We start from the raw sequence: 11,812 nt of genomic DNA on the forward strand, positions 1-11,812 counted from the left end.
AAATAAGTTACCGTTTGACAAATTTAAATAGGAAATCTTTCCTAGCTGGAATAATTGTCTTTTGAAAACACCTCAAGCAAAATATATTATTTTCTTGCAAATAACATAAAAAAAGGAATTAGAGAAACTGGTTAGTCAAAATCAAATATCGATGCAATGCTATTTAGGTCTAAAATTAAGAATCAGACCAACTTTCTTTATATATTATTATTATTATTATTATTTTTTTTTTTTTTACAAAGCAGTATTAAAATAAATTACCATCTGACTCACTTTTCTAGCAATCACCCTGTATTTCGGTGACGAGACGTACCTTGTGAATGGATGTCATAGCATAAAGGTGATCCTTCCTGCGAGAAATGTTCCGAAGAATACGAAGCACTTGAATGGACACTAGGTTTTCGGTCATCTCTGATAAAAAAAAAATAAATAATAATACTTGAGAGAATTTAACAAGGAATTTTATTAAAAAAAAAAAAAAAAAAAAAGTTTTCAAATGTACAATCCAGATTTGGGATTTTCACTTATTAACAATTAATATAAATTATTAGCTAATTCATTAAAATTAAATGTAATGAAGACAGTTTCCAAGCCTGGCACTCTAACCTCTGAAGCCTACGTGTATATCTAATCACAGCAAGTGTAACAGAACTTATAACCATATTCATTAAAAATACATAACGTAAAGCCATAGTGGGATTTGATCCCTCAACCTTTAATTTACAAGATTGGCGCTCTAACCAACTGAGCTATTAAAATGAGTTGTTTACCTTCTTACAAGATAAATACTATTATTATTAACAATTCAAGAAAAACAAGTCAAATAAAGTCACAAAGTGACTCTGACCCTAAATCTACAGTTTGCAAGATTGGTGCTCTATTGGGGTTTCTAAACTACGGCCCTGGGCGTACAATGTTCGAATTCAGTTTGTTTCACACTAACACTTTCACTTAGGGATGTTGGCAACCTTTACATGGTCCCTTCTACAGATACTTGATGTCTTTCTAGAAAGAATAATGACTGGAAGAATAGCAGGGAAACCAATGTCAATGATAAAATCATTTGTTTTACAAGAAATGAATGAATATAAACATGAATTTTCTAATGATTTTCTTTTGCACATCTAAAAAAGAAAATTAAATAAGTTTTCCTGCCAGAAGCAGACACTAGACATAGCCTATTTAAACTACAAAATATAACCTATATTTCATAAGTCAATACAGGAAAACACACAATCATCTGCATGTGAACACATACACACTTATTAAATGAAGTAACTACAGAAAAGCAAGCACACACACACACACACAAGGAAGAGGAAAAATGAATAAAAAAGAAAAATGTAAAATAACATCTACACACCCACGACCTCAATTCCCACTCAATGACCTTGAGCTGACCCCAGCAAAATCAAGCACACTTAAGTTAGAAGAAATTTAAAGACACCTATTTCCACTTCTTGGGAAGAATATTTATTCCCAAAATGGCTCTTTCAAGTCATCCCTTTCCATAAAACTTCTGAAGAGGACTTAAAAAAAAAAATGGTTAAAAATCCTCCAAACGCATGAAATCTATTTCAATAATTGGAAAAATGAAAATATCAAATAATAAAACAAGTATATAAAAAAACATAACAATTGTTGGTGACTCCACTCATTTAAATATATTTCTCCAAAACCTCTGGCCTTGATGGAGAGGAGACTAAAACTTGCTGCTATGGTTTCAAATGATCTGAAATAACAGCAAGGGGAGACTTGATTCCAAATATTTCTCATATGTTATATCTCTTCTCTTTTGGAAATATGGTACGATTATGAATATCTCCAGTATCAAATAATCCTTATACACTGTGAAATTTACTTTATGCATGAAAACTAATGAGAAGAGAAATCACATATGACAAATATTTGGAGTCAAGTCTCACTTTGCTGTTATTTCAGATCATTTGAAACCATAGCAGCAAGTTTTAGTCTCCCCTCCATTAAGGCCAGAGGTTTTGGGAAAATATCAGGTATTTTGTAATTCATATGCAAAACTAGGAAAACAAACGACTATGATTGAAACATTTTAGGACTGTAAAAAAGTGTCAAAAATAGGCTCTGGATGATGGATGATCCCCTTAATGTACGACCTTAAGGGCAAATGTCACATAGCCCATTACACAATTCAGGTCATTAGCTTTCCAATGAGCCTTCATTTGTTAAATTCCAATAGATATTTGCTGAGATTTCGAACTTATAAAATTGCCAAAAAAAACAAGTGTGTCTGTGTATGTATATATATATATAACTACTTCATTTATTCGCATAAATTTAATATACGAAGGTATAGATTTATGCGTAAACTTTAAGTATTTACTTCAAAAGTGCTCAATACGTAGGTAGAGCTAGTTAGTAATTTATAAAATATATATGGCGATTAAGCTACACTGAATATTCCACGTTTCATCCACTCTAGGACTCTTCAGACTTATATATATATATATGTTAACATGAAAAAGAAAAGACATTTTTTTTTTTCAGAGAGAAAGGGCCAACTTGTTTGAATAGATGAAGTGTGAAACGCTAGTTATAAAGTTATAACAAAAACAAAGATGGTTCTTTGTTGCTCTTGCCTTTGGAGTTCTGAGAACCGATCAAAAACTTGAAATAAATATTACTGTGACGTTTATTCGATGGATTTCTGTCAGTATTTTTTTTTTTTTTAGTTTTTGACTGATTCTTCTGACTTCAAAGGCAATAGCATCATGGCGCCATGTTTGTTTTCGCTTTAACTTAAGCGCTCAGCACTACTTGCATTTTGCACTTAAAACACACTTTAAATCGGTTAAAACATGAAAAACTTATCTAGGTAAATGGAAGCGTAACGTATCTTGCCTTTGGTAACATTTATTTGATATTTATTTGTTTCTTTACCACTTTTTCATATCTCTATCTGTCATAAAACAAACCTGTCATTTTGAGAGGACAAGTGGCATAAAAAAAATCTTCACATTTAATCATTCAAATGTAAAAAAAATATTTTTTATTAATAATCCCCCCCACTTATCAACATCCCGGGACTATTCAAGGATAAGGATTAAAAAATTATTGGTCTGATGACAAATACTACCCTGGGGATTAGAAAAAATGCGTGTAAGACAGAATTTCATTATCTAAGACAGCGGTTCTCAACCGGGGGCGAATCGCCCCCTCGTGGGCGAAAATCAAATTTTGGGGGGCGATTTTCAATCAATTTTATCTGTGAAAAATTTTGACATTTTTGCGAGTAAATTTTTTACATTTTTTGAAAGTATAAACGCGTAGCTAAACTATTAGTGCGAAACTTTGGTCACGTGACCTATGAATTGCTCTCTTATAAATGAATTGTCAGTTTTGAATATTCAATTTATTTCAGTAAATCCAATATAATATTTGAATATTTGAATATTCAATTTATTTCAGTAAATCCAATATAATATTTATTTGTTTATTAAAAGCTCAAAAAATTATATTGAGAAACAGAATATTGTTTTATGACCAAAAATTATAAGGGGGTCCACCAAGAAAAAAAAGAAGGGAAAAGGGGTCCATGGGTCAAAAAAGGTTGAGAACCGCTGATCTAAGAGAACAGATCACAAAGTATTTGTTAACATTAGACTTGAAGATAACATTGATGGAGTCGGTTGGGAACCTGCTTCATGGTATTTTGTTCCGCAGATGATACGTTCTTGGAAAGAAATTTTGTTCTGTTTAGTTTTTAGTAAAAAGAGAGAACGAGAAATTAAAGTTTTCTTTTGTGGTTGTAGCTTGGTGAGTGGTAGGAAGAGAACCAAGGATTGGAGTTCAGTCGAGCACTTATACAGTATCATTTGATTATGTTGCTTTCATTTCAAAGATAATTAAATTAAGCATGTACGAGGCATATAACTTAGAAATAGTTTTCTTTTTAAAATGCTAAATGCTTAAATAAAAGATTTAAAAACACTCACTTGAGAGGCACATATGGTTCAAAAGCAAATGGTTCTACAGTCTGTGGATTACTAGTATTCGGCAGTCTTCGTACAAATTCTGCATATTGACTCGCAGGTTCATACTGTTTGCTCGTCTCACACAATGTCATAAACTAAAATAAAACGATGGAAATAAATTAAAAAAAAAATATTTTCTAAAATAAAAAAATACAACAAAAGAAAAGAAAGCAAAGGAAAAGGAAGCAAAGAGAAGAAAGCAAAGAGAAAAAAAGGAAAGAAAAAGAAAGCAAAGAGAAAAAAGGAAAGAAAAAGAAAGCAAAGAGAAAAAGGCAAATAAAAAAAGAAAAGAAAGCAAAGAGAAGAAAGCAAAGAGAAGAAAGCAAAGAAAAAGAAAGCAAAGAGAAAAAAGGAAAGAAAAAGAAAGCAAAGAGAAAAAAAGGAAAGAAAAAGAAAAAAGGAAAGAAAAAGAAAGCAAAGAGAAGAAAGCAAAGAGAAAAAAGGAAAGAAAAAGAAAAAAGGAAAGAAAAAGAAAGCAAAGAGAAGAAAGCAAAGAAAAAGAAAGCAAAGAGAAAGCAAAGAAAAAGAAAGCAAAGAGAAAGCAAAGAAAAAGAAAGCAAAGAGAAAGCAAAGAAAAAGAAAGCAAAGAGAAAGCAAAGAAAAAGAAAGCAAAGAGAAGAAAGGCAAGAAAAAGAAAGCAAAGAGAAGAAAGGCAAGAAAAAGAAAGCAAAGAAAAGAAAGCCAAGAAAAAGAAAGCAAAGAAAAGAAAGCAAAGAGAAGAATGCAAAGAGAAGAAAGCAAAGAGAAGAAAGCAAAGAGAAGAAAGCAAAGAAAAAGTCAAAAAAGAGAAGAAAACAAAAAGCCAAAAGAAAAAGAAAAAAAGTAAAAAATATAGAAGAAAGCAAAGAGAAGATGAAAAAATAAAAATGCATAAACAATCAAAAACCAAATTAAAAATAGGAATCAACTAAAACTTATTAGATCACTAGCAGGACCCGTAGAAACTCCACAGAATAAAAAATATATTGAATCAACAAATATGTTTTGATAAAACTGATATTTTTTCTGGATAGCGTAAAAAATTAGCTTTTTGGACAGAAAAACAATAGCACACAGCAAATATGAGTTTATTAACATTTCTATGAAAATAATGTCCATTATATTTTAAATATAGAACTGACTCAATTGAGATGAATAAATATTAATAAACACTCCAAAAGTAATATTGAGCTACATAGTTCAATACAAATATTGGGACATAATTCTATTCAAACTTTAAATATAAACACTCCCAATCCAATGTTGGGTCGCAGCAGCTAGTATAAGATACATGTATTTGTTTAAGAATGAGTTAACTTACCCGTAATGGTAATGGTGCTGTAACTGTATGAAGTAAGCTAAAATATTCAACAGTTACCTGCAATAGAAAAGAAATGATTTCAATGTATATTAAAAACAATAAAACGTTTTTATTTAATATATATATTTATTATGTCTCGGCAGTCGTGTGAAAAGCATATCTTATTTTTCTTTTATTTATTTATTTATTTTTTTTTTACATGGGTGTCACCACTTATCAAGGCCCAGAGGCCACTCAAGGATAAGGGTTAATAGGTATACATTAGTCATTGTGAGTTTAGCATAGTAAACAGTGGGAATTTTGTAACTTGGATTACTTAGGGGGACGATTCAATTAGAACTTGTTCACATTGGACTTTTTCTTTTTCTTTTTTTTTTTTCATAGGTATCAACACATTATCAAGGCCAAGAGGCCACTCAAGGATAAGGGTTAAAGAGTGTACAGTAGAAATTGGACAATATAATAATCATTAGTAATGAAAATTTGTTAAATTTGATAACTTATATGGAACGGCTCATCAAGAACTTATTTACGTTAGACTTGAAGACAACCATATTGTAGTCAGCCGGAAAGCAGGAAAACGGAAGACAATTCCACAGGCGTGCAGTTCTAATAAAAAAGCTTTGTTCATGGAATCTACGTTTAGGTTTAGGCACAGATAAAGAGTGGGGGGAATTATTGATAGTGTTTACGGCTAGACGAGTGTTTCTTGTGAAAGTTTTGCGAGGGGGGACCATAGATTGAAGCTCAGTCGAACACTTTCCATGAAAATAACGATACATCAGAGACAAACTCGCAACATCTCTTCTGTGAGATAAAGGTTGCAAGGAAGAGAAAAGGACATCTCCTACGAGGCTACGAAGTCTATTTTGAACTCTATCAAGGAAGGACAAGTCCTTTCTAGCAGCTCCTGCCCAGATGTGGCAACAGTATTCCATCCTTGGACGTACCTGGCTCTTATATATATAGAGAATTGCATCAGCAGTGAGATATCTACTGGATCGATAGAAAGATCCCACCATTTTTCCAGCGGCCTTGGCAACAATATTAATATTATTGGAATTTTCTCCTTTTCTTTTCTTTGTACATATTTGTGAATTATTTCATGAATTTCGGCCTTTTGGATTATTTTGGACCATCTTCCAATTACGTGATTTCCTTGGATTTTACTTGTGCAAATGGAAACTCAATTAACTTTCTTTGAGTTATATTTTTGGATTTTACCGTCATTGGATTATTTACCTTTCACCAGACTATCCATTCACGTGTAATCACCTTTTTCTTCACCATATTCCCTCTGCTTCACTTTTTGTTATCAAGTAAGATCTTTGACTTACTTGTAGTTTCATCAAATACTTTTGTATGCAAAATCCGATCCCACATTTTGCTAATTCCTACCCTCTGATGAGAAGGAAAGTATTTCTTTTCTTCGAAACTCTGCGGATTAACGACTATCCACTTATCAAGTGTTTCCTTTTCAGATTAAATATGTTTTTAACTCTTTTTCAAAGTGTTTTTTTAACATGTTTTATTATATATGTATATATATCAGATTAATAAGATGAACTGGATCACAGATTATTGAATCTCGTGGTATCAATTCTTATAAAATATTTTTGGGACATAATATTTTTATATTAGACAATCTCAGCAAAATAAGAAATGCTCAATATACTAGATGAAGTAAAATAAAATTTATAATTTTTTATATTAAAATTTCATTCAGAAAAATAAAATTTTTCAAAACAAAAATTTATTATTTGAACAAAGAATACAATTTAAAGTAATTTCCTTAATCCATGGATTTTCGATGTAGGTTCATCTCCTCAGAGGGAAGTCATTAACAAAATATCAAATCTGGTTTGATATAATTTTACTATTCAACACATGCACACACACACACACACACACACACACACACACACACACACACACACACAAATGTTAGCAGGAGTGGAAACTTATCTATAAAGTACTCTTCCACCCAACTCCTCATAATTAAAGAATAATTAAAATAAATCTTATAATAAATTTTCCTTATGTCTGTCTGTGTGTGTGTGAGACGCGGTTTATCTCCTACAAGCAACCTGCCCAGGCAAGTAAGGTACCGAAATGAAGCTTATGACCCAGTGGATGTTTTAGTGATATTTATATCCATGTTTGGTGTATGAAAATGCAAAAAAAAAAAAAAAAAAAAAAAAAAATTCAAAAAAATAACGATTTACTAAACAATGTTTTATTTACTGGATATTTTTCCAGTACACACCGGAAGTTATTATCTCCCTTTGTAAGTCTGATTTACTGTGTGTGTGTGTGTGTGTGTGTAACACGGTTTATCTCAGCCTACAGGCAACCCACCCAGGCAAGTAAGATACCGAAATGAAGCTTATGACCCAGCAGATGTTTTAGTGATATTTATATTCATGTTTGGTGTATGGAAATGCAAAAAAAAAAAAAAAAATGCAAAAAAATAACGATTTACTAACCAACGTTTTATTTACTGGATAAACTTGGGTTCTTGTTTAAAAAAAAAGAAGAAAAAACCATACAAAATACAACAGTAACATAACAAATTAGCAATTAATATACTATAACATGTAGAAATTGTGCACTCCTAATAATATACATTAAATGCATAGAGGAGAGAATTTGAATACCTACTAGACACTGCCTTGAGTGTTTCTTTGTACATGTGTCGGGACAATATAAAACGAGGATACTTTCCCCTAGAAATAAACTTTGATTAAATATTCACAAGAACATAGAACTTAAAATTCGAATAAGATCCCTTTTGTATGGCTACCTCTCACTGGTTTATACAAGAAATGGTGCACCTTTTCCAAGTGATGTTGCCTAAAGTTAAGCTAGATACTCCACCGGGCTAGATGAATCCATGTTCTGGAATTCGGTAAGGGACCACAAAAAAGATATACTTTAACATTTTATTTTACTTCAGTCTAAATTCTCAGAAATCAAGGGGTCCACTACCTGGGGTTAACACTTGAACTCTATATGAGATACATAGATATTTGAATGATCCATTAAATTTCTTTATCTCTCAAGTTAGTAAAGAAATTGAGAACATAATTTTCCTCCTCCCAATTAACCATTTTCATATGTTGTAGTATATCAATCGTTTTTAATCTCTTCGTCTTACTGGATTCCAGGACAAGAATTTATCTAGTCTGGTGGAATATCCAGCTTCGTGCTATTACTTGAGGTAACATCACTTGGAGAAGGTGCACTATTCCTCAGAAAAGCTAATATGGATTAGCCATAGTGAGGAGATCTTATCTGGGCTGTGAATACTATGTGATTTTGAATATTTGGTCAGGGAAAAGTATCATCATGCTAGGTTGTTCTGACAAACCTCTGTACAGAGAGACACTCTGGTTATTTATGAAGAATAAAATCAATATTAACTTCTTAACATTTGAGAGTTAAAAGAGAACTTTACAATAAAACATTCAAATATCTATGTATCTCATATGGTGATCCTTAATTTCTGAGAACTTGTTGAATTAAAATAAAAATACACACTTACATATATCCATTCATATAAAATTTGAAAAAGCAAGACTAAAATCCACCAGAAACAAATAAAAATCATGTGTCTATACACTGCACTAGCAGGTCATCCAGTGTTGCCCGGTCATAAGATATGCTTAAATATGATATATTTTAATTTATGCAGATTAAATATTTATTATTATAGAGACAATTCTTTATCAATTATTATATTGAACCGAATATATAGTAGCGAGATCAAAACTAAAAAAAAATATACATATATTACTTGGGTGTATTCAGCTAGAATCGAAACCAAAACCTACAACTCTCCACCCTTATTCTTTAGCCTCTGAACCACACCCATAGACACACACACATACTCACATAAAATTAATATACGAAAGTATAAATTCATGTGTAAACTTTAAGTATTTACTTCAAAAGTGCTCAATACATAGGTAGAGCTAGTAAGTTCTAAAATATATATGGCGATTAAGCTACACTGAATATTCCGCGTTTCATCCACTCTAGGACTCTCCAGGAAATAAAAATTCACCTGTCATCACTTTTTTAAAATGAAATTGCCTGATCATTGAAGACAAAATTCAAGCAAGCACACCCCGATGTTCGACAAAGTTTTATAATTGTAATAAAGTCATTATTTTAATTCCTTTTATGAACAGACGAATAGTACGCCTTTTTTGTCTGTAATAAACAAATAAAAGATAGAAAAGGCAAAGAAGGAAACTGAAGAAAAAAATGAAGACTTACTGATTTGATGGTGCTATCGCACAGAAAAATTTGTTCGTAGACTTTGGATAAGAGATCTCCCTGTGGGGGGGAAAAAAGAATAAAAATAATAGCTAAATCTCTTTAACATATACAAGAGCTGTTTGCATTAATGAAGAGGAGTAGTATATTAAGCTTTTCAGAAATTTCAGAAAGCGAAAAACAATATTATTTTTTACTAGCATACTGTCCAGCATTGCCCGGTCGTAAACTACACTTAAATGAGATATTTTAATTAATGCAGATTTTGTATTTATCATTATAGAGCCAATTCTCTATTGATTATTATATTGTATCCAACATATAGTAGTGATTTCAAAATTTTTAAAAAGAAATATGACTTGAGTGACATCAGCTAAAATCGAAACCAAAACATTTAGTTATCAGATAAGTATTGTATTTAAACATTTATGTATTAATTGACATTGAATCTGACAATTTTTTTTTTGACATTGAATCTGACAATTTTTTTTTTGACATTGAATCTGACAATTTTTTTTAAGGTAAAATCGTGCAGGCATCTTATCTAAATTTAAATGTGATATATATATATATATATATATATATATATATATACATATATATATATATATATATATATCAGGTTAAAAGTATTCAAGAGTGATAACTAATGAATTTAATAAGGTTATTAAGAGTGCTCAATAAAAGAAGAGGAAGACATATTTTTATTAATATAAACAAATTTACATAATCGCGACACTGGATATGCTAATGTTTCAGACAAATGGTTGATTAAAACCAAAAGTCCTTGTCAGAGGACTTAATAAATGGTTGCTTTCCACTGAAGAAATCAGTCCTCAAATATATATACGTGTTTCATGGTACTACTCCTCGTCAGCATAGCTTAACTGTTCTAGGATTCGAACCTCAGAAAATTCAAGCAAGCCAACAAAGATGCCTAGACAGTTTACAGAGTTTTATAATTATTAAGATTCCTTCAAAATAAATTATTTGTTAAAAAAAAAAACAAAAAAAAAAAAAACAATGAGGAAGCTTTCAATCATATAGGATCCTTCTGAAACGTTTTATTGTGTTAATCATTTTTCCATTAGAGATATAAAAATCTCTCAAGGATGGAAATCTGCTAAGGCATTGACTGATATTGTATATACAAGAGGAGTATATAAAAATGATGGTATGAAACTTGAAATAGGCGTTTTGCGTTAGTGTGAGAAATGGGCTCAATTTTTGCAATTATTCATTTAGATATTTCAGGGATAAATTATTTACCTTAAAAGAAATGAAAGAAGAAGTTTTCAGCCATATAAGTTTTTTCTCAAGCATTTTTTCTTCTTCCTTTTTTGTTAATCATTTTTCTGTCAGAGATATCTAAAAACTGATGTAATTCTGTCGAGATGCTGGTCGATTGTATTTTCTTGCATCATATGTGGCTTAATTTCAAATGATATCTCAAAAGTGCCAATATTATTGTATTAAACACATCTTTAGTATATAAAGAGATAGTTGAAGTAACTTGATGCTAATGGTCTGATAGTCTGTCTTCTGCCATATGTGGCTTAATTTCATACAAATCTCAAAAGTATTTATTATCTTGTTAACCGTATAATGCAAGTCATGTGTGGCACAAAAATGACTAGTATTGTATATATAAGAGAAGTATATAAAAAAAGATGGTGTGTGTGTCATTTATAGTTGAATTAACTTGAAATGGGCGTTTTGACTTTATCACTCGTGTGAGAAATGGGCAAAATTTTTGCAGTTATTAATTTAGATATTTTAGGGATAGCTGGATATGTAAGTCATAAAGATATAATCAAAAATACAAATGATTGACAAACAATATCAAAAAAAACTTTTCTCAAGCAAAACTTAGGGAGAGAGAAAGGAAAAAAAATAAATAAATAATGATGATACGCACTTTAATTTTATCCAAGTCTTGCTGCCTGTTATTAGCTTCTAAGATGCACTCCTTGTAAGTCATCTCAGCTTCTGAGGCCTAAAAAGAAAAAAGGAAAAAAAAAAAAATGTTTATAACATAGCAATAAAAAGTCAAACTGTCTGAGCTTCCAGGATTTGATTTTTCTTTGTTGCTTCTTCAATGCAGTGGATTTCAAAGACACGCTGGCACATATGTGTGTTACGTCTGATGATATATGTTATCAGTTTTCACACCAACACATTTAATTGATTTCATCAAATTTTATATTTAATCCGTTCAACA

The 11,812-nt window shown here is 30.9% G+C and overlaps 1 protein-coding gene across 12 annotated transcripts in view; it reads right to left on the reverse strand.

The window, feature by feature from the left end:
• LOC145287793 (rho GTPase-activating protein 45-like) overlaps positions 1 to 11,812 on the reverse strand; it is a 329,642-nt gene that overhangs the window by 66,245 nt on the left and 251,585 nt on the right. For all 12 annotated transcript variants that reach the window (XM_080135634.1, XM_080135627.1, XM_080135626.1 and 9 more), the window contains 5 exons: positions 11,510 to 11,587; positions 9,592 to 9,651; positions 5,311 to 5,367; positions 3,972 to 4,105; positions 314 to 411 (listed from right to left, as the gene is read on the reverse strand). In XM_080135634.1, the coding sequence (XP_079991760.1) occupies positions 314 to 411; positions 3,972 to 4,105; positions 5,311 to 5,367; positions 9,592 to 9,651; positions 11,510 to 11,587 (427 nt within the window). The remainder of the gene's footprint in view (positions 1 to 313; positions 412 to 3,971; positions 4,106 to 5,310; positions 5,368 to 9,591; positions 9,652 to 11,509; positions 11,588 to 11,812) is intronic.

The sequence above is a fragment of the Euprymna scolopes genome, chromosome 11, assembly GCF_053919585.1.
Source record: "Euprymna scolopes isolate OS-2025 chromosome 11, ASM5391958v1, whole genome shotgun sequence".
Classification (NCBI taxonomy): Eukaryota; Metazoa; Mollusca; class Cephalopoda; order Sepiida; family Sepiolidae; genus Euprymna; species Euprymna scolopes.